This window comes from Stigmatopora nigra, chromosome 11 (assembly GCF_051989575.1).
Source record: "Stigmatopora nigra isolate UIUO_SnigA chromosome 11, RoL_Snig_1.1, whole genome shotgun sequence".
NCBI lineage: Eukaryota > Metazoa > Chordata > Actinopteri > Syngnathiformes > Syngnathidae > Stigmatopora > Stigmatopora nigra.
This window is the reverse complement of record NC_135518.1, coordinates 8,446,373-8,468,683: the sequence shown is the minus strand read 5'-3', so window position 1 is coordinate 8,468,683 and position 22,311 is coordinate 8,446,373. Positions and strand designations below refer to the sequence as shown.

Below are 22,311 nucleotides of genomic sequence, written 5' to 3'. Positions count from 1 at the left end.
ATTTAAATAAGCATGAACTGTTACATAATCAATCCCTTTGCCCATTACACAGTCATCAAAATGATTTATTATGTTACAAATCAACGTGGACTATAAAAGTTCAGCAAGTATCTTCAATGGAAAACATGCACGTTGGTTGTTTCTATCCTTAAGTATATAAAGCATATCCTAAAATAATTCTGATACAGTCAAGAAATGATACCTACCTAAAAAAACTTTTTACACAAACATTCACTTATAAATGCCATACTGTGTTTTTCACATTTCAGTTTGTTTGTTTTCATCTTTCCCATCTTCACTCTCAAAAGAGTCTTTCTTAATAGACATTTTCCGTTTCAAGTCTCCATCATCCTTGTCGTCATCATCTGCATTCTTTTTGAATTGGGCCTCAATTTCTGAAGGGTCTATATAAGTGTAGAAGTATGCCATGATGGAGAAGATGAAACACACGGCGATCAGGAGCGAAGCAAAGAGGACGTATTCAGCCCACTTAAAACAAACAAAAGAAAACATAATCCTTAACGACACAGGAACAGAACTTTGTTATTTATTCAATTATTATTTTTTTTACCTTTTCGGGAATCTTGGCAAGTTCGGCCACGATCAAAACAATGAAGTTGCCGATAGCGACAGTCAGCAACCACCCTGCTTGCAACACTGCCTTCATGTTACTTGGTGCCTTAGAAATAAAAACAAATCAGGGTCTACTGTACTCTATTCTTTCAGTTACTACACAAAAGTTTAGGGACGTGAACACACTGTACCATACAGTATGTGTTTACCTGAGAGTAAGAGAACTCTAGACCTGTAACGGAAAACATGACTTCGCCTGCCGTGATGAAGAAGTACTGTGGGATCTGAAGGGCCATGTTAACAGAGTTGGGCTGGATGTCTTCTACGGCACTAATAGACTCGTGGCACTAGAAGAAAAAAAAGCCATCAACATGTGAAACAGTGAAAAAAGTATAGAAAATATCACAATAGTGCATGACTCACAGAAGGTCCAAACTTGAACGTGCTGTGGATGAAGAAGGTATAAGAACTTCCAAATCCAAACTCCCTACTGTATCCGCATGAATCTGATTCACTCCTTAAGGAGAACATGTTACTGGAGAATGGAAAATCATGTTACTATTTTAGCAGCGTAATTATTCTTCTTGTTTTGTTAACAATAGTGTGTTGTTTTAAAATACTAACATTCCATTTTTGATCTTGGAATAGTTGGAATAGAATAGTGGCTCAAGTAAAATTGGGTCAGCTCCAGCAATGGACACATTCACTGCTGTTGACATTCCATTTATGAACCTGAAAAAGAACACATCTGTTTATTAAAAATAAAATACCCAAATACTACAGTTTCTATATTGATATGTTAATGCTGAGAAGAACAAAAGAGCTGTATTTAAGCTTCTTGTGAAGGCCATATTGAAATGTACATTTTCATCTTGTACTGCAGGCTAATTAAAACTGGGCAGGAAAAATGTAATCTACCTGATTTCGTTATTTCCTTGCTGTGGTTTGCTTCTGAGATCCCGAGTCTGAGGGGAAAGTAAACATGAAATACTAATTTGCTTCACTGAAGCTTTTTTATTTATTTAAATTATATTGAGCTCACCAGCTGCCACTCTTGGGAGATGTTTGAGGGAAGTAGAAGTGTCTGTCGTTCATTGTTTGTTAAAAAAAGCGTTCTTGTTACTCCAACAGGGCTTTCTACGGTCACATTGATTTCTTCCTTTCCAAATGTGAAGTACTGGTTACTGGCCTGGCATCAAAGGCAAACACAAATACAATGTTAGGTTACATTTAAGTAATTAGTAACTTATTTCATGAAATACACTTGAAATGATCATCAATCTATTGAGCTGATTGACAAACATGATGTCTATATGATTATTACTATTTTATTTTCAATGATGCGCTAATGACAGGATTAAGGGAATCCTCGAAAAAAGTACATTGTTACCAGGATGCAAATATTAAAAAGCAGGGTAATAAATAATCAGATTAAGAAATACCTGATTGGGAAGGAGATCCATCTGAACATGATCGGGCAATTGGATTTTGAGTGGCTGAGCACCCATGTTTAATAATTTTAATTGGCTCTGTGAGTCTGATGGGAAGGTGGGTAGTGTTTTCTAAAAATACAGAGAAAGAGAAAAAAACAGGAGCAAAGTTAAGGCATTGTTTTCCTTGTAGTGCTGTTTTAGTCCCCAATTATTAAGAGGAGCAAAATATGAGGCAAGACCCACCGGAATGAAAAAACGACATCAACATGCAATATTTCATCATCCACTTACGTCGATTTCAACCTGAACCAGAGCAGCGCAGATGAAGGCCAATGCTGCGAGAAACATCCCCACAGTCATTCTTTTCAGTGGCCTATTAAAACAAACATATGACATGTTATTTTCTTATAAAATACATTATCCATAATATATCACTTCATTTTTCTAAATAAATCCCATTTGATTATAAAGCACATTATTGTTTTGATCATTGAAATTACAGTTTTATTTGTTTAATACCGGACATTTAATACCCAATATGCCTTACCTGAATAAAAGTACATTTAAAAGCATTTTTTAAAAACATTTGCAGACAGACTGCAGCTATAAAAGCCAGTTTACTAATGAGTAATGAAGAATGACTTAGACAAAGACTTAGTCACCCTCTAGTGTTACTTACGTGAAGTTCAGACCACATTTTTTGATGAGAGGGTAGATGGCACTGTCCATGATGGGCACCAGGGTCAAGATCAGGATGGGATTGACAGTCTGATGAAATCAGATACTGCGAATGAGGCCAGTGATACACACACACAATACTTGACTTAAGCCTACCTGCATCTGATCAGGCTGGACGACCAGAGAGCCCTGCAAACATATTCATTTTAGTCATGCATCCGTGTAATGAATCCATCTTCATTTCAAGTTGTTTTTATGTAGGCAACTTACAAAGTGTCCATCCATAGTAGTGGCCTGCAAAGTCCACCTGGAACCCTTGATGACAATGTTTGGCAGACAATCATTGCAGATGAAGCATCGCCATTTTGAAAAGAGGCTACACTTTAATTACTGTTCCCCTTCGTATTTTAGTGTTGTATTGAGTTTTGTTCCGTGAAAAAAACGGTTACAGTGAAATAAATACCTTCTGGTCAAAGAGAGTCCAGAACATTGGAAGTGGAATGTACAGGAAGAGAACCTTCAGCACCATTTTAATTTGTGCAATTAGTAGTTTCTAAAGAGCAAGAGCCAAAAATCACAGAATAATATTAGGCACTCCTGTTAGAAATAAATCTGCTGATAAGAATAAAAATGCAGACAGTGTCAAAGCAAACTTACATCATATTTTTCCTCTGCCCAGTCCATCCAGTGCTGCCTTTTGGGGTACTTGCTGCTTCTGTGCCTGTAGCGGTTTTTCATAGCAAACTGACAGCAAATGAAACAAAAATGTAATGATGTGACATACTTAAAGAAGAAAAAGGGAGCAAATAGTGGAGAAACAAATTAACAGACTTACACCGATGCATTTTGACACATCCATCATGATGTTTCCTTCTGGTTCTGCTTTGTAGTACATGCCGCTGCCGACGATGAAAACCACTGGTCAACGAAACATTATGTTATTGTTCAAAGTTGTTTTACCAGAAGAGAGCAATATAACTTTAATTACATTTTGCCCGTGAAAATGATGTGGCGAGCTGGATCTTGAGTTTGACATATGTATACAATGTACACTACTATATAATACATACCCAGCGCTATCACCATCAAAGCGGCAGGAACTCCAAATGCAAGAGGATAGCAGCTCTGCTTGCTGTGGATTCCACATTCTTGAGCTGCAAACAAATACATAGCAACAAAATTAAACAACTATTTACCCTTTGATTGTTTTGTATTCACAGTTTCAAGTGTTTTTTAAATGCAAATATTGACAGCACTAGCTGTCTTTGTCAAATTAAACCTGACTGTATTGTCTAATGTAATTTTGCAATGACATTTGCCATATGAGAGCTACTTTGCATGTGTTTAACTTTTTCCTACCTCTCAGAATGGGAGTGATTATGGTGGACAGGAGGCTGCCTCCATTAATGCACAGGTAAAACACCGAGAAAAATGTTCGTCTCTGATTGTCCTGCACAAAAGCATAGGATCACATTTGACAAATATTCACCTTTTAAAGCAGACATGTTGAAATTTGCGTGATCCTTGATCTTTTGTGCTGTTATTAACCTCTTATCTTTAAAATTATTTACTCTTGCCAACTATGACACACTTAATACAAGATTTGACAATGTACACTAAATATATGACACATATGCCAATAGTCAAAACAGATTTTGGATGCAAATGAGTTCTAGATGACTTCAAAACTGTGCCAAATCTTGACATGCTGTCCCACGACTAAAATTTGATGAATCTTAGTTACAACTCACTTGGTGCTCGCTGAACTGGTCTCCACCAAAGGCGGCTACACATGGTTTGATGCCACCAGTGCCCAAGGCAATGAGGAAGAGACCCACCATTGACATGGCGCTGGATATGGACAAATGCATGAGTTACTGTAAAAAACAGGCTGACAATATACCCATTTCGGGCATGTTATATCCATTAGGAAAAAACCCACATGTGGAAGGTAAGATTGTCAGGCGTCCCATCTTTGTCTGTGTCGGTGATGTCGTGGATGGCACTGACAGCCATGGTCACCTGACCCAATGCGTACACAATGGACAGGTAGATGATGGTCCTGGGAGAAGGAGTAAATACATGAAAATGTCAGGATTTAATGTATCAGTACAAATTATGGAACGGAAGAGATGGCTGATCAGATTGACTCACTTGAATTTCCCCAGCCAGGAGTCGGCCACAATGGCCCCCAGAATTGGGGTGAGGTAGCAAAGGGCGACAAAAGTATGGTAGATGGATGTGGCCGTGTCATCGTCCCAGAGCAGAAAGTACTTAAAGTACAGAACCAGGACAGCTGAGGAGAACAAACAGTCAATGCATGAACAATTTGATAAATCAAATATGACTAAGATGCCAAATTGATCTGCTCACCTCGCATGCCATAGTAGGAAAATCTTTCGCAGAACTCATTCACCACAATGAAAAATATGCTGAGCGGGTAGCTACATACTGTGATACCCTGAAAATAAGAAAAATAAGGAAAAATCACGGGGATCCAAACCCTCAGATTGCAAATGTGCAATATGTATCCAATTTAAAATACATGCTTCTTTGACTACTATGTTATGTTTATCATACGCCCCAAAAGTTAAATCACAGTGCATATTAGAAAATACAGGCACAGATAACTTAGTTTAACATTTGATGAATCAATTTTTAAATGTGTAATTGTACAGAACACTCACCAGCCCAAAACTCTACTGTCTCCGATGACTATTCACTGATTAATGTGCAACTTTCTGTATTCGGTTTGTTTTTGTGCTTTACAGGACACTGTAGTATCGCATAAGATATCGCGTGGTTTGATTATTGACTCTTAGAAGCAGCAATGTCAGGATCTCGATAAAGGACGTGTTAGGTAAATATGAAAATATTTTTCATTTTTCGCATTAACGGCGATAGACGATCCAACTAGTGTACAGTTGAATATTATTATTATTTTCACATTGACCAAACATTGACTTTGTAATACTGCTTAAATAAGGACACGAATCCAAAACCGTACTACTCTTTAAACGAGTTCTATCTTTTCATCAATTAATCGGTTGCCATTGACGACCATAGACGTCCAATTCACTTTCCATTGTCAAGATCCTCCAATCGTGGTCAAAATGTATTGGGGCGTCTTTGGCATTCAACAATACTGGAACATAGTAGTCATTTTATGTAACTGTCACTCATTCTAGGTCAAATTAGTTTGATATTTCTTTCCCTCAAAGCCATTAAATAAGTAAATAAGATTTTTTTGAACCATATACTAAGCACATCTCTGTTTCTCAGGCCTACCAGCCATGTCTACTACCCACGTCTCCAAGGTTTGTTCGTTGTACAAGAGGATTCTGGTGCTCCATCGGTTCATGCCGATACATTTGAGAGCCCTTGGCGACAACTACGTGAAAGATGAGTTTAGAAGACACAAGACAGCTTCACCTGAAGAAGCCAAGAGCTTCATGGTGGAATGGGAGAACTACAAAGACACTCTGCAGTCGCAGGTTCTGGATTCCGTCAAGGAAAAAAACGGCGCCGTGAAATTCGGGCTCAACATGATGGAAGACAAACTGAAGGACTTCCAAGATGAACAGATTGGTCAACTGTATGAGCTCCTGCTTGAATCCACCAAGCCCAATAGGCAATTTGATATTCAGGAGGACACCAAATGAATGGAGGAATCAAACCAATGTGCAGAAGAACTTTAAGCACTACCTCACAATGACTTGACTCATCGGTTTTAAATTGTCCCATGAAAGCGTATGGTTCACTTTGTTCTTGCCTAATAAAATCCAAACTCTCAAGAAAAAGACAACCACTGGTCTACAACTTTTTTGATTGCCTACATTGTTGAAAATAGCCACAAAAAATCATTACCTTCCCTCGGGTCTTCTCTTTCCTTGGCTCCTTTACATCTGTGGCTAAAAACATGCAAGAATACTAAGTTATCCATAATAAAATAAGCAAATGAAACCAAATTTACCTGCCATAATGCAAACCAGCTGCTTTCAAATGGAAGACCATTCAATGTTTACTCCTTGATAATGCTTACTAGACATTCAGACATCCTCCTATCTTGCTGACTCTTGCTTTTATGGTGGGTTGTTGAGCGATATAATATGACTGATACGGAGTCCCTGTTACCGCTATAAAAAACATTTAGAACATAAAACAAGTTGCAGAGGAATTAGTGTATTTTATTCAAAGAAATGCATCAGGGAAACATCAGCTTACAGCAGAACTTATGTTGGGGACAAACAAAAAGACACTCCTTCCCAAATATATTTATATATATATATATATATAAAAAAATTCAATCGAATGATTGCTAATCTGATAAAAGCTTCAATCGATCCCCCGCAGTGTCAGGTTCCACCTCCCCTCTTTGGCATGAAGGTGAACAAAATCTGTACAGTGTATGAGTTCCACGCAGCAAAATCCTTTTGCAAATATTGCACACGCTCCTTTTTCTTTTAATATATATACACAAATACACAACTCTGTTTAACCCTTCCTTTTTTTTTATGTTGATGCAATGGCTTTAAATAGTAAAACGTTCCCAGGAGTTCAACATATTGGCTAAAATACAGGAGGCTAAAATTGTAGAAATAAAAATGTAAAAGGGTGATGTGTACTGCGTCTAGTGATGTATAAAAGTTTACTGTACATAAAAACGCAACTATGAAAAAAACAATGTCACGTGAGGGCATAAAAAAAGAAGTAATGAGGAACAGGAACATGTCCAGTTTCTTTTGGGATAAATGACACCACAATGATGCGGACCCCCCCACCCCCCACCTTTTAACCATGTAACAAATGTGTGCACAATACAAATGGTTTTAGTCTTTAGTTGAGGACAACAAAAATTGTTCAGTCTGGGACTGGAGGAGCTCGTCGGCGCCTTTGACTGAGCGCTTTTGGGCTCTTCATACCACAGAAGAAGAGCTGGGGATGCCTTGAATGGTGGCCCCCGTTGGCGTGCCACTGATGGCGTTGAAAATGTGAAGCGAGTCGGGAAGAGCGCTTTTAATGCCGTCTTCCACAGTGCTGATCTGCAAGGGAATGTCAAAATCAATAGAGTTAAAATGGAAATAATTACTGTTAGATGTTACACTAGGACCACTACAGAAGGGGAAAAGGGAAAGATTGTAAAAACCCATCATCCACAAGGGCACAAGAAGGTCTCTGGATACATTATAATATTAAATCTAACTGACAATAACACACAAAGGCTGGTAACGCAAACTCTTTTTGAGTGTGGTAACCTATCCAAATGAATGTAAAAACGCACATGCATCTGTCCGAATCAATCAACAACAACACTGAAGATCATTATCATTACCATCCAATCTGCTCATGTCAGCGCCAGGAGAAAACAGAAAATGGCGTTATCAACATGCATGTCAAGGATGACACCTTGTACTTTGAACGCATTGTACTGACTTGCTCGTGCATGATGATTGACAGTTCTCTGGCCAGGTCTCTGTAGTTGGCCTTCATCTCGTCGTGATATTCCTGCTGGTCCTCTTTGATGAGCCTCTCATTGATGCCCAAGCCATGGCCGCACGCCTCCACAAAATGCCTGCATGCAAAGGTGACCGCGTCGTGATGAATTCAAGGGCCGTAAAGACAAATAGAGGTAACATCTGTTGGGAGAAATCTCACCTAAAGACCTCTTTCAGTAGTTTGACCTTGTTATCGGGATATTTCTTGGCACTGGCATCATCCAGGAAAGCACGAGCGTACGCCAGTGGCCCGGCGTTCACCTGAGCAAGAAAGAGGTTTCTCTTTTACTCAAAGTTAGAAATCACAGTGCTTTTTGTGTGGCATGTGAAACTAAATCATGAACATCGACTAGTGTTTTCTTTGTTTTTTTGTGTGTGCAAACATTCATTCATTCATTTTCTGAACCACTAATCCTCACAAGAGTCGCGGGGGGTGCTGGAGCCAATCCCAGCTAACTACAGGGATTTCCTGAATAGGGGGCCAATTACAGGGCAAAAAGAGACAAAAAGGACAATCAATCACACTCATAGGTAGGGGCAATTTAGAATGTTCACCCACCCTAAGGTGAGTGTCCTACAATTTGAGGCTGTCCATTTGAGAGAAATGTTTTGAACTCTTTTTGAACTGCTTGATGTCCTGACCTGGACGCTGATGCTTCCCTGCAGTTTGAGCTGCAGCCGAATCATGTCCACATCGTTGGAGGAGCACAGTTGATTAATCTCCGCCACCTTCTTGCTCATCTCGTCGATGGCCACCTCAATGGGGCTGAGGTCGTCGTGCTGCTGGTACATGACGGCGATCCGCTTCTTCACGTAAGGGAAACGATGGGTGGCTAGAGAGGACAGAATGCGAGGCGGGTTAACTGTTGTCTCTCCGGAGGACACATAGTAACAGTGATTGAAGATAAGGATCTGCGCTTGAACTTTTGGATTTGTTACATTGTAAAGCAATAAACACGCTTAATTGCAGCCCGGGGAAAGTCCTTGAGGTAACAAGCTCACATGTTCAGGTTCTAATCTAGATCTTTGTAAGATAAACGTGACAACTGCTTATTGGCTCAAAAGCAGGTGAGCAACACTAATAATGACTGGAAGATATAAAAAAATGATTGGAACATGCCTCTGAATAATAAATGGAGGTGTGTGAGTTGTCACTTACTGGTAAGAATGGTCCTTCGTTTGCACTGCTCCTCCACCCCGCCTTGTTTTTTCCCCGACACAGTGAAAGGCATCTCGAAAACAAAGCGGCGAATGTTGTGGCTTTTTTCAAAATCAGTCTTCCTGTCCGCCAGTTCCTTGTCCTCCAAGTAAGGTGTCACATGCGTCACTTGGATGTACGCAAATTTAGAGTCCAAGTCCTTGGGGTTGATCTATAAGATGAAAAAATGGATGGATGTTTTATGTCAACAGATTGCAGGATTTTAGTGGTTGAATTTGAGCAAATATTCAAAACCAACCAAAAACAACTATATTTTAAAGAGAAGAAAATACCTTTCCAGAGTCTTGAATCATTTTTACATTCTCCTGGCCAAACTTGTCTGAATATAACTTCAGGAGCCTCTGCGATATCTCGGACAGTGGTGTGAATTTGGGTTCTTTGTAGATATATTCCTTTCCATCTTCATCCTCAAAGAAACCCTAGAATAATAAGACGAATAGAAAAAAAAAAGTATAAATATATACATACCCAATCCATTTAAAATCACAGTAGGCCACCACTTGGAACTCAATCAACCCACAAGCTAAGGTCCAAAAGCACACCAAAGCAACAAGAACAGTCAATGGTCACATCATTAGGTACAACTGCACAATTCAATGAGACCCCGATGAGCTGATACTAATGTAGTGACCCGTGAGTGTTACTCTACTGATGGCTAAAAACAGTTTAAAGAGAAGACCCAGAAAACAAAGACGAAAGACAGTGTGATTCCATTGGCACGGTCATATTTACCATAAACAATAAAGCTCAATCTTAGGCGATTCACGTGGAAATGCGTATAAAAAAATTACATTTAATAGGTCGAAAGACAAATCCTTCTAACTGATTTGGCCCAGTCTCTTAAAACGCCTTTCCCACAGCTGTCATTGTGTAACAGGTATAAAAATAAAATAAAACCACAACATAAATACCACTAGATTATAAAAAAAAGGCACAGCAAATTAGACTCGTGGTCCGGAAGCTGCATTATTTCATTTCTGTCGATGTCGACACTGCATTGACGGTTTAATAAGACAAGGACAAGAATACACCCTCTAATCACACTATGGTCCTACAACGCCAACTACGACACTCATTTACCTCAGCCTCAGAATCAGTAAACTGGTAATGCTTGCAGTATAGAGAGGAATAAAAACATTATTACAATATATGTGTGTGTGTGTCAGGCTGAACAACCCCCCCAGAAACTATGGATTGCTATTACAAATGGCATGAGATGAAACATTGAAACCGCCATGCAATAAAAGCAGAAGCTGTCATGATTTGTCAACAGCTGCCTGAAGTTGGAAATGGTTCGATACAAGTGCAATGGAGAATAGAACCAGCAGCTTTGCAAAAAAAGCACCTTGAAGACACAAAGTGCAACTGCACAACTTACCGCTGCCTTGAAAGAGGGCGAAAAATAAGAAATCTTTGTTAGAATGGATTCCATAAGATCAACAACCCTGATTAAACACGAGGACTAAACAATTTCAAGAATTTAAACCTAAAATTTTGACTCACCTGGCCAAAGAAAGCTACTCTGAAATAGGTCCCCAGGAGCCGCTTTCCTGAGTGCATCACCTCCGACACTTTACTGTACGCCCGATGCAACGTGTCGTACAAATGGGCGAGTTTCTGCGCAGAGAATCATCACCATGATGAAAAATGCTTCACCCAATTGAATCGTTTTGTGATTAGAACGGGTACCTCGAAATCTCGACGCTTCTCGTAAATGGGGATGATTAACTTGTAGATGTCCGAGATGAGCTCGTAGCGTTCGGCTTTCCAAAGGCCATCGGCACACTCCTCTAAAAGCTCCATTAAGACGTCCTGTTAGAAACGTTGATATTATACAGATGACACACTCTTGCACTCATTAACCGCCATCTACAACAAATACAAGACTAGAAAAAAAGTTACTTCATTGAAGTGGACATCCTGCATGCCAACATCCTCCATCATGGCAGCCTCTTCGTCAATATTTGGCGTCACGACTTGAAACGCTGAACATCCTTGTTTGAACATGCCTGCAGGAATGAAGATGTTAATTATCCAGGAAAAAAGAAAACATTAAAATGGGGATTACCTTTTCTCCGCAGGTATTCTGCCACAAGTGCTGCTACGTGAACATAGCACATGGCCGCCTAAACAAAAATAACAACAGTAAATACAGAGACTTAACTTTAACACTGCTGCAACAAAATAGAGCTCTAACTGTTGTATAGTGGCAATTCCTATCATCTCATTTTGACAAAAACAGAAATATGTCTGGAAGAGTCTTTTTTTTTCTTTTTGTAACAGACCTCTGACAAATCTCCATTCTTCACATGGATTCGAGCCATGCTGTCCAGCCAGGTTTTGCGGAGCTCAGGTGTGCTGGTGTAAGACTTGGCCAGGCTGTATTGAAGGTCCACCAGCATTTCGGGGTCACGTTCGTGCTCCTTCATCTGCGCGGTCGCCATCAACACCGTTCGGATACGTTTGGTCAGGTCTTTAACGTCGGATGGGAACGCTGTGTTCTGTTGAGGGACATTTTTTAATTTTTTAATCGCAAAATGATTACAAATATGACTCAATTTAACCAAATCTGACCTTGATTGTTTTATCACTGTTGGCACAGTTGTTAATTACGGACAAAGAATGCTGGAAACGTGTACTTCCAATACCAATGACATCCGCTATCAACTGACTGACAGCAATTACCACCTAAAAGCATAAAGAACAGGTGAATCAAGTCGATGATGTAAAGGAATCTAAATCCTAAATTGCCAAAAGGATGCTCACTGCACCTGCAAGTGCGTCCGGACGAAAGACTTGCGTCCCGTGTAGTCAAAATTGCTCTTCATGAGAAAATACAGCAGATGAGCAGCATCGCTGCGAATGGAGCTCAATTTGGAGTTACAACACTTCAGGATCTCATAACAGAACGTGGCGCACATGTCAGCCCGGCCTTCAAAAAACGTGCTGGGAAACTGCCAAGAGAAAAACGCAGTGAGCTCCATTGACGGGCTATAGGAAATGGCGACAATAATAGGGGTGTCTTCTCTACCTTGTAGATGAACGTTCGTAATGAAGTGAAGACCTGCTTGAGGGCAGTTTCCGATTGATTGATCCTCAGAAAACAGAGGTGAACGTCGAAAACTTTCTTCATAAGGGGACTGTGACCGTGGTCTGAGCAGAGTTGGGTCTACAATTACAAGACAAAAGCAAAGTTTTTGGACTATTAATAGGGAGAAAAACAATAACACTGTATTAGGTTAATGGTGATTTCTACCTTGAAACCCATGATAAAGATGCTGAGAGTGTCCAGGACAGTGAGGCAGACCTCTGTGGCGATGTTGGCCTCCAGCAGAGAGTGATTTAAAACATCTGCATCAGTCTGGCTGTAAGCTAAAAAAAAGGGAGCAGATAGCTGTAGCTTGTTCACATTTAATAGAATTTTCAGTGTACAATGACATAGAAAAGGCTAAAAGTGTGATTATAAAAACAAATTTAAGATTTGCTTACCCGCATAAATGTCTCTTCATATTTTTGCAATGATAAACAAGCTGATTTATGTATTTGTACAGATTAATGAGCTGTATGTCTTTCAATGTAAACATCTGATAATACATTGTGGACAGCTCCTTTTTATTGTTATTCCAGTGTGGCTTATATGCGAACAAAAACTGTTTTATTGATATGTATGATGATTTTGGGAAAAAAAAACCAATGGAACCAATTAATTTCTAATGCAAACTGCCTGTCATCCTGATACATTCTTACCATGTTCTACAGATATTCCAAGAATACTTGAAATCTTTTTTACACTGAAAGCACAAAGAAATTCAGTAAGAAATTGTCAAAAAGGGCAAAATAGGCTAACTGGGCCCCTAGAGTGGTTATTTTGATTTTGATGGCAGATTGGGTTTTGCAGCAGATGACTTGTCAGTTGGTGATGATGGTATAGAAATCATGAAAATATCATCTTTTTCGTGATTTCTGGTTTTAATATGCATGTTGCTAGTCCAGTATGGAGCACTTACTGTGGTTAAAAGTGTATGCGTTATCCAGGCTGCTGAGTTGCTGTAAGCGGGCATGCATCATTCCCGCCCTGTTACGGGACACAGGCAGAGTCTGAGATTTCCGCTCATGCGCTACGTGTCCTGCCCCGTCCTGGTTCCTGATGAGGAAACAGGACAGAGATTGTTGATGAGTCTACCAGACTCTACAGCGGGGCAGGGTTAAAAACAGCATGTTAGATGGACTTATGAATAGCACGCTTAAGTCAGTGGAGGATATGGATTTTTTTTAACATTATTTCAAACAAAACCCTCATACTTGTGAGGTGCCAGGACTTTAAATAGATTGTTGCGGTCGGAAATTAATGCAAATGAATGTGATGGCAAGAATGGCTTATACTGGTGCAGATGAAACAGAAAATGACTTTGCTTCAAATGTAAGCATACAAATGTCCTATAGTTCTCTTCATAACTTGACTTTTCATACTTATTTTGTTTGTTTAATATGTTGCCCAACCATCGTATTGCCATGACATTCATATTCATTGTGATTAAAAGTTTTGAATACAACAAGTGTAAAGCCGCACCATTATGAAGTTGTTATATGGTGACATAGTCGGCAAGCAATTGCTAATACTTTCAATGAATTGGTACTGTTGAGGTAAACTATATAAGGCAGCCATGCACGTTGTCATGAGAGTCATCACATCACTACAATCTCACAGAAAAAAAATAATAATAAGAAGAATCATGCATTTGTAGTCTATTCCACACAGACGGCTTACCAAGCAGGAGAGGGCAGGAGCCATCTTTTAATTCAGTGTTAAACTTGCCAGCATTAATGTGAGTGGAGAAACAGCAATGGGGAGTTAGAAAGAAAGAAATAGAGCATACAACTAAAGACCTCTGGATGTTGAAGTCTGGGCCCTCTTAGCCGTGGTTCAAAATAAATTGTTTAAAATGTGAACAATTTTTCTCATGACCGAAACAACATTACCTTGCGATGTATCGCTTTCCCATATATCTGAATTGATGCAGGCACACTCTAAGAAAGAGAGAGAGGAAGAAAAAAATAATGCATAAAATTGAAGCAAACAATTCCATATACCCATTAAAAAAAGGGATATTAAAGCTACTCACTCGACAAGCGTAAAGAAGTCCATCAGCTCAGCGGACGTTGCTTTATTCCAGTAAGTGAACAAAGCGTCTGCATAATGGCAACATCAAATTCAATTGGCTGTATTTAGTCTACATTCCGAAATAATGACATCTTACCCTCAGACATGCTTTTGAGGACATGTAGAAAACACATGAGGAAGCTCTTGATCTCCGCCTGGTCCAGTTTATCACATCGGAGCAGGGAGCTGCTCAGTGATGAGGCAGGTTGACTCTGTAACACACACAAACATCACAAGTGCTTATTATATATATTGAAGGACTTTGAACCATAGTCAAAATGAACTTTGGAGGGAAAAAATATAAGTTTTTGGTTGTTTGGTAAAATGCACCTTGTCTAAAGAGTTTCCCTTTTCCACGTTGTTCCTCTCTGGCAGACTGTTGCCAGAATCTGTGCTGATGAGGGACCCTCGCGAATCTGCGTGGCGCACAGAGTTAATGTTGGGTGTCGAGGATGTGTGAGGAGATGCTGTATGGAAGAGGACCCGTTTTTTTTTGTTATTCCGTCATTTCTATCATAGAGATGATGATTTTTTTCTTGCTCATGTTTTGTCCAACAGCACTTTTTTTAAACTCACCGGTGCCAGAGATGACTCCAAACACATCTTTGTGCAAGCTTGTGTCCAAAAAAGTGCTGGATCTAGGAGGTGTCATCAGAACATTGCTGAGGAGGGAATCATCTCGTCCATTCTGATAGAAACAAGAGCATTTTAATATCCACATTGACAGTTTTCACAACTTTATTACATTTGTTGACATCAGAAAATATAAAATCAACCAGATTTCCCCTCAAAAATGCAACCTTTTCTCATTTTAAACTTTAAATATACATATTAAAACAGTCACATACACATAATATGCAATCAAAATAGATTGGTAAATTGCTGTGAATGGCAATTAGAAAGTAAAAGTCCCATAAACAAGCACGGGAAACATAAATGTAGATTTGCGTCATGGTTTTAGTGATAAAGTTGCATGTAGGTTCAAGATATGCCCGAGGATGTCGCCCTTACATTGTTATAGTGGTTTATGGTAAAGGGGGTCACTTCCTTCACATTCAGCCTGTTGACATTTTCTTGCAGCAAACCAAACAAAGGCAAGTAGAGTGTCGCCAGCCTGGCCTGCTGACTCTGGCAAATACATGAATCACTCAGTGGCAAGTCTCCATTAAAAAGTCTAAAAGTGAGGTGAATGAGAGAAAGAGAAAAAAGTCCCCCTCGCCAAAGACTGAGATGCTTACTTTTGAGGTGTAGCGGTCGTCGAAGGTGTGCTTTATCATCAGGTTCTTCAGCACTTGGATGGCTATTTGTCGAATTTCCCTGAACTCCTGCAAGGCCGCGTTGACCTCGCGGAGAAGCAGCCCAACCAGGAAATGGTTCTTACAAAAGTCGTCAGTCAGCGAGTAATCGAGTTGGAGGTCTGAGGGAGTGCAGGCACAAGAGATTGATTGGTGCACAGGAAACTACACTAACTCATCAATGTTAATTGAAAGTCACAAATCTCATTTCAATCAGACACAATTAAATTAGAATACATATTTTCGGAAGGTATGGAGACTGCATCCAGGAAATGAACTGGCTCAAAAGGTCCATGTACTGGTGTATAAGACACTAGTAGAACTACTTGTATGAGTGAATAGAATAGAATTTCTTCAATAGAATATTTGTCCTTTCAATATGCAATAACCCTTACAAATATATTGCTCTGATTTGCTAGTAGCCAAGCAAAACAAAGCATAACTTTTAATACGTTTTGGAGACTATTTGCAAGAGAATTTAATGTCAATTCAAAGGTAAAAGCCTTTTAATTTCCTCCCGACTAGAGTAAATAGTTTCCAAAATGAAATAACTGGGTTAGGTTGGATGGAAAGAACTTTTATTTGCAGCTTGGGTATTTCTCACAGACAATTTTACATAAGGTGGTTTTGAAAATGAAAAGGATTTTAAGTGGCTTCACAAATAAAAATCATAAAGTCCAATTTATGACTCACTGACCTTGAAATCGAAGTATTCTCCCTTTTCCAAAAGGCATGGGCAGGTTTAAAGGAACATAATGCTCGTGGTTGCATACAACACGCAGGAATTCGAACTTGAACTCAAATAACGTCTGTATTAGAAAGAACATAAAATACAACAATTTAAATGAGAAGTATTCACATCAATAAAGTCTTTCAGTTGCATCAATGGCAGCCAATATGTGAATAAGAACCCAGCATACCTTTGGATCTCCAGGCATAAAGCAGTTCATGTAGTTATTGATTTGTTTGAACACAAAGCCTCTGTCCATGAGGTTGAAACAGCGCTGTGGAAAGAGTTTTTGTCAATGAAATCTACACATTCTGAATTAAACGAGACTGGAACTCAAAAGAAGCACACCTTAATGAAGACAGCCAGGCTGTGGTTGGCGTTTCTGGCTGCATCGAGATTGTCTTTGTACTTCTGCGTGATGTGAGGCATCATCATGTTGACCACAGTTTCCACAGTGTGATGGAATGAAGCGGAGAATCTCTGATTCCGGGATAGCTGACAACATAAAAAAATATAAATATCTACTAATCTCGAAAAATTCTATTCTAGAGTTGCTGATTTATATCTATGAAATCACTTTTCTGATTTTTAGAACCTTTGTGCTCTATACAATAAGCATGCTGTTTATAAACATACAATATTCTGATGTAAATACCTCATGAATGTATGAACAAATGGCAAAAATTAAGCTGCACCCTGAGCAACATTTTGAATAGACTTAATACCATTTGGACTGCACCACTGTGGCTTTTCACAAGCCTGGACATGTTGCCAAGGAGATGAGCTGTCGTATAACAATCACAAACACCCCTGAGTCAACAAAGAGTAAACCTACCTTCACTTTACAACTCTCAATCAAATACTGAGCCATGGACTTGACTAAAGCTTCAAAGAAATACCAGGAATACTGCAAAAAAAGACCAAAAAAATTAACGTATATACAAAACCGAATCACACTTAAATTTACCGCTGTATTACCTTGAGCAGCTTATTACATGTGAGGAAGTCAGTGGAAGGTTTCAAGATGGCAGTCATGGCTTTAGCCAACTCTTCGTGCACAGTTCGTGTGGACGATGTAGTGTGAGGCTCAGTTTTGAACACAAACTGCAAAAACACCAACAAAAAAACAATAAAAAGAGAGCATCCAGGAGAATGCCAAGCAGGTGGAGCAACAATGTTTTCTTCTAACCTTCACATATGATCTCAGGTAGTGTTCCAATCCCTCTTCATGACACTGGGCCACAACGTGGATCATGACTCTAAAAGACCAACAAGTAAAATGTGTCACAATTTGACCAAGAAGGCCTTTTGTTGTATGGAGATCTTGTCTAAGACACTTGCCTGGTTACATTGACCGCCACGTCTTCCTGGCTAGCACTGGTCAGCACCCTGAACAGCTGATTAAGTATGGTGGGCAAGAATTTAATCATCACGTGACTCTCCATGGCGTGCAGGCTCTGAGGGAGCAAAAAGGTATCATTGAGAAAGTTAACTACAGCAATAATTAGTCTATTATTTATACGGATAGGCATTTAAAGTTTACTGCCCAGTTAAATAATGTTTTTTTTTTTAGTATTCATGTGCACTGTAAGCAAAAAAAGTGTTACTAAAAGGCTGGTAGTTATGGGTAGAGGTCATAATACTTTGCAATAAAAACCACAAAATATTGCACTTGTTAAAATGATCTACACAAAAAACAACAACTGAGAATGATTGTATGATTGCAAGGTGATACAAGTAGGAAAATATGCCATGAAAAATTCAAGGCGTTAGACATCATCAAGTTCAGACAACTCTAAACCTGCATACATGTAACGCAATAACAACATGCTGTAATTCTAATGTTGACATCATAATCAACATTCAAATGGAGACTTTATTAATGCATTGTGAAATCTTCATTTTAATTATTTATGTACTGTATACCCACCTTTAGGTATTTGACCAGCTCGCCTCCTGGTGCCTGAGATGATGATGTTGTGCTCTGATAGTGATGAAAGAAATTGTGTAAATGTTGATCCTGAAAAAACAAAAATGGTCACAGTGAGCTTCATTTCAAAAGAAGTCCAAGTAGTGGAATGTGACGTAATTCAGTACTTAGGGCAGTCAAAACAAACCTGAGTGTAAATGGTGGACACCAAATGAGTAGACACTTTAAACAAAGGCTTGCCTCCATCCACCCATTTGACTTCTGGACCTGAATGCTGTGAATATAAAAAGCAATATTACAATGCTATTTCCCTATAGAACACCAGGAGTCACTGTCTTTCTGGTACAGGATTTTCATGTGTGTGAACATGCAAGGGTCAATTTTAGGGCGTGAACAGCCCAGGTTTGTACAAAGTGACCATTTTATCTCGGGTGCAGTGGGCCTAGGATCACTCCAATCGTACATTTATGCTTAAGGGCAAAAGACTTGACCAATTATCTCTTACCTTGCTGGAACCTTCCAGGGAGCTGAGATACCCAGCAGGCAGGTTGGCCGCCACAGGGATGTTACACTCATTCATGATCACCCGGCCGTCTTTGAGGAGTGGAAGCCACGCATAACCAACTGAGAATGGGGGATGAATGTAATTAAGTTTGTAAAAAAAGCAGGCACTCAAGTGAGAACTTTGAAAAGGCAAGGATACTTAGGAACTTGTCTACCTTGCGTCTCAACCTGCTCTCTCTTTTTTGTGCTGGCCTTGCTGTTGCTCTCACAACTGACGTGGTAGAGAGTGAATAGAACATGATGTTTCTCATGGAGCTGGGTTGGAAGCTCAATCTTAAACTGCAATAGAGAAACCATGATACACATTCAAGCACTGACTGGGATTACACACTGTTGTCACCTCATTACCTCATCATAAAACTCAGGGTTCTGCTGGTGATGCAATACGGCAGCAAAGGCATTTTTACAAAACAAAGGCCCACCAGGTCGCCCATAGATGCACTGTGGAATGACAGCAATGTTAGGTAAAAGTTTGCCATGTGTGGGATTGTACTGTGCATTTTACGGACTATAAATCACAGTTATAGCCAACCTGCCAACATGATAAAAATATAACAAAAATCAAACATAAGTACATCATATTTCAGATAACTTTAGCCTAAAAAACACTTTTTTTTTAAATCATAAAAGGCTCTCAGTCGTCAGTGACGAAAAACGACATATAAGTCGCACTTGAGTATAAGTTGCAGGCCCAGCCAAACTATTAAAAAACTCTAAAATAAAATACAGTAATTCTTAAATACATATTGATACTTTTTACCTTAAGCGGTAAAGCATCTTCATCATCCGAGTCCATGAACTCAATGCAGACCGCCAAGTTCCTTGCCTTTGGTCAGAAAAAAGAAGTCAACAGAAGTATTTCGCTAGTAATTCAATAGGGTAATAGCCCACCGGTCATACCTTTGCAAAAGATTTTTGACCGTCGTACTTCAAGAATTTGGGGTAGACGTAGAGGTGATTGTTGTAGATAGTGAATGGTTGGGAACATTTGGCTATATATGGCACAAACTCCTCCACTTCAAAGAAAATGGGGCACTTCTCGCTCACGTCGAACTGCTTCACAGGAATGTAGGATGAGGAAACACAATCTGCAGAAGCAGCATGAAGGCAAAGTACATAAACAGTCGGAGGGTAACTCGAGCCGTGCTTGATTTGACCGAGAAGTTACTTTGAAGCTCTTACTGGTCAAGTCAGGGGCAACATTGTCTACGGTAACGTCAAGATTTCCGAGGATCACGGGCAGCTTGGCCATCTTCTCTGGCCTGGAACACAACATTGTTATAAATTTTGATAATGATGGATTTAAGGATGTGACAACCAATGTTATTTTTGACAGGATTTGACAGCATTTCAACAGATTTTGAAAACTACAACTGTCATAGTCAATGAATACAAACTTTCTGAAGTCAGCCAGCAGTTTGAGCATGTCATCATTGGACAACTTGTTGTTATCCTGTCTGTACAAAGGTGAGAAGCGAGCACTTTTGTCAAGTGTCCCTGAAGCGTCTTTGAACAATGGCCTGCAACAGAGATAAGTTAAAGTTCAGATTTGATAATTAAGCAATGCATATTTTTATGCTAACAAAAATATATATTTTTTACATTGTTTTCATGTGTAAAGTACCTTGCTGACCAGCCAAAAGGCATCCTATACTGGCCCAAGCGATTACAAGCCAGCTTGGCATTTTTTAAAACTTTCTGAGCCACCTAAAAAGGAACACATAGTTAAACACATGAAATAATCCATATAAAAATGTCAACATCTTATATAAAGACTCTTTATAATATTACATCTCATGGAATAAGATATTAAATTTAAATTACTAGGATAACCTTTTAAAACCAGTCAATATTCACCATTATAATTTTTTAAATGACAAGGTTTAGCCGTATTAGAGTGATTGTGTTAACATTTATGCTTTCGTATATAGAGAGGAATTCAGTTTATTCTTCTTTCTACTTAAAAATCGTCATGTGCGGGAAGCTCGGTGCAATCCAAAACATCTGCGCTCAAGACTTCATTATGTTGGATTGTTGCCCAGTGACAAGTGCTGATATGATTTTGTGAAATACCGCCAGGTTACGTCTCATGTAAACACAAGTAGAAGATATACAGCCAAGGTCAAGGCTATCTAACCCAAATGTAAGTGTAACAGGGATTTTTTTTCTTAATAAGTGTACCACCCGTACCTTAGTGGAGTCAGAACTCTTCATGTAAGGCTCAGCGCAGTGATTGATTCCTCCCTGTAGCACCTTCTCAATGCGAGCCACCAGGAAGATATCAGGGTGGGGGCACGTTACAGAGAACACTCCCTACAAGTGAATTAAAAGTGGGTAAGAGTTGGAAAGTTAACTTGAGTAACAATATAGGGTGTTATATGATTTTTTTTTTTACCTGACGTGGAAAGCGCATGACAGCTTCAGGCACTCCATGAACCAATCGCGGGCCTTCAGGGATGACATCGCCTCCCCCATTTATATACTGACTCTCATAATTGGGCATCATGCCTCTAACAGAAGGATGGTTAAGATCCACGTGGAAGTCAGACGAGATCTTGCGTCCATTTTGGATGTCGAAGAGTGACAAAGTCACATAAAATGGTTCCACCTAAAGAAAAAGTACCAATATAGCCATATTTTGAGAACACGTGCTGTTTTTTTTAAATTCCTAAAAAAACAAAAGTTGAGCTTTTAAAAGGGAGTTCCTGATGAAGGAGAGAGTCGAAAATTGCTGGCTCAAAGGCCACGGTCTGGTTGCTATGTCAATAGTCTCTGAGCAGCAAAACAGTCCGCAATGACCATCCATAGACTTTATGTATTTAGTCACACAGATAATTACATTTGCCTGCTGCGAACGGAAACCTACATTTGTTGTTGGTCCCTCCTCATTCTCAGCCACACAGCTTTGCAGATTAAAGGAAAGGTCATTGCAGTTAATGAGCACACGCTTGCCAAATTTCTCTTCAAACTGCTTCACATCTGGTTCTATGCCGGAGAAATCCAATTTCTAAAAAAAGAGTATAGAACAGAAGGATCTCCATGTGCATCGGCTGCATTTTGGATCGAATGCGTCAGAGTTCTAGTGTTTACTAACCTGTGTGTCCGGGTCAAGTGTGAACAGCTTCAATCTGGTCTCATTTCTCATTCTTAACTCTATATCTTTTGCACTCTTGAGTTGGGAGGAAAAAAATAAACTTATTTAAGAAGACAAAGGGTCTGCATTTCTAGACAAA

At 39.4% G+C, this 22,311-nt stretch overlaps 3 protein-coding genes across 8 annotated transcripts in view; 1 reads left to right on the top strand and 2 right to left on the bottom strand.

Annotated features, from left to right (window-relative positions):
• Nucleotides 1–51: 51 nt before the first annotated feature.
• slc15a1a (solute carrier family 15 member 1a) lies at nt 52–6,591 on the bottom strand. The gene is made up of 22 exons (XM_077727822.1): nt 6,552–6,591; nt 5,058–5,145; nt 4,839–4,980; nt 4,627–4,746; nt 4,436–4,535; nt 4,044–4,134; nt 3,755–3,838; nt 3,520–3,602; nt 3,342–3,428; nt 3,148–3,237; nt 2,955–2,999; nt 2,841–2,873; nt 2,686–2,774; nt 2,298–2,379; nt 2,016–2,135; nt 1,616–1,762; nt 1,492–1,538; nt 1,198–1,305; nt 997–1,108; nt 783–920; nt 572–679; nt 52–489 (listed from the first exon to the last, which is right to left on the bottom strand). Exons 2-22 carry the CDS (start codon nt 5,062–5,064, stop codon nt 259–261), a joined length of 2,064 nt encoding a protein of 687 aa, XP_077583948.1. The 5' UTR covers nt 5,065–5,145; nt 6,552–6,591; the 3' UTR covers nt 52–258.
• sdhaf3 (succinate dehydrogenase complex assembly factor 3) lies at nt 5,455–6,489 on the top strand. The gene is made up of 2 exons (XM_077728334.1): nt 5,455–5,544; nt 5,967–6,489. Exon 2 carries the CDS (start codon nt 5,978–5,980, stop codon nt 6,344–6,346), a length of 369 nt encoding a protein of 122 aa, XP_077584460.1. The 5' UTR covers nt 5,455–5,544; nt 5,967–5,977; the 3' UTR covers nt 6,347–6,489.
• Nucleotides 6,592–6,850: 259 nt separating the features above from the next.
• LOC144204069 (dedicator of cytokinesis protein 9) overlaps nt 6,851–22,311 on the bottom strand; it is a 43,670-nt gene continuing 28,209 nt past the window's right edge. For 3 of the 6 annotated variants that reach the window (XM_077727815.1, XM_077727818.1, XM_077727819.1), the window contains exons 10-53: nt 22,173–22,247; nt 21,945–22,085; nt 21,474–21,686; nt 21,269–21,391; nt 20,703–20,785; nt 20,476–20,598; nt 20,261–20,340; nt 19,979–20,166; nt 19,839–19,904; nt 19,427–19,519; nt 19,234–19,357; nt 19,020–19,138; nt 18,702–18,788; nt 18,515–18,604; nt 17,926–18,041; nt 17,774–17,843; nt 17,563–17,688; nt 17,420–17,491; nt 16,933–17,079; nt 16,775–16,858; nt 16,552–16,663; nt 15,798–15,976; nt 15,571–15,687; nt 15,136–15,247; nt 14,890–15,026; nt 14,657–14,771; nt 14,522–14,588; nt 14,379–14,426; nt 13,406–13,542; nt 12,655–12,770; nt 12,430–12,567; nt 12,170–12,352; nt 11,973–12,086; nt 11,684–11,899; nt 11,467–11,524; nt 11,301–11,407; nt 11,088–11,210; nt 10,902–11,015; nt 9,671–9,817; nt 9,339–9,549; nt 8,822–9,012; nt 8,340–8,440; nt 8,118–8,256; nt 6,851–7,726 (exon numbers count right to left, since the gene is read on the bottom strand). In XM_077727815.1, the coding sequence (XP_077583941.1) occupies nt 7,601–7,726; nt 8,118–8,256; nt 8,340–8,440; nt 8,822–9,012; nt 9,339–9,549; nt 9,671–9,817; nt 10,902–11,015; nt 11,088–11,210; nt 11,301–11,407; nt 11,467–11,524; nt 11,684–11,899; nt 11,973–12,086; nt 12,170–12,352; nt 12,430–12,567; nt 12,655–12,770; nt 13,406–13,542; nt 14,379–14,426; nt 14,522–14,588; nt 14,657–14,771; nt 14,890–15,026; nt 15,136–15,247; nt 15,571–15,687; nt 15,798–15,976; nt 16,552–16,663; nt 16,775–16,858; nt 16,933–17,079; nt 17,420–17,491; nt 17,563–17,688; nt 17,774–17,843; nt 17,926–18,041; nt 18,515–18,604; nt 18,702–18,788; nt 19,020–19,138; nt 19,234–19,357; nt 19,427–19,519; nt 19,839–19,904; nt 19,979–20,166; nt 20,261–20,340; nt 20,476–20,598; nt 20,703–20,785; nt 21,269–21,391; nt 21,474–21,686; nt 21,945–22,085; nt 22,173–22,247 (5,328 nt within the window). In that variant the 3' untranslated portion in view covers nt 6,851–7,600. Of the gene's footprint in view, nt 7,727–8,117; nt 8,257–8,339; nt 8,441–8,821; nt 9,013–9,338; nt 9,550–9,670; nt 9,818–10,478; nt 10,509–10,901; nt 11,016–11,087; nt 11,211–11,300; nt 11,408–11,466; nt 11,525–11,683; nt 11,900–11,972; nt 12,087–12,169; nt 12,353–12,429; nt 12,568–12,654; nt 12,771–13,405; nt 13,543–14,378; nt 14,427–14,521; nt 14,589–14,656; nt 14,772–14,889; nt 15,027–15,135; nt 15,248–15,570; nt 15,688–15,797; nt 15,977–16,551; nt 16,664–16,774; nt 16,859–16,932; nt 17,080–17,419; nt 17,492–17,562; nt 17,689–17,773; nt 17,844–17,925; nt 18,042–18,514; nt 18,605–18,701; nt 18,789–19,019; nt 19,139–19,233; nt 19,358–19,426; nt 19,520–19,838; nt 19,905–19,978; nt 20,167–20,260; nt 20,341–20,475; nt 20,599–20,702; nt 20,786–21,268; nt 21,392–21,473; nt 21,687–21,944; nt 22,086–22,172; nt 22,248–22,311 lie in introns of all 6 variants that reach the window. The other 3 variants (XM_077727813.1, XM_077727814.1, XM_077727817.1) reach the window with 2 other exon arrangements.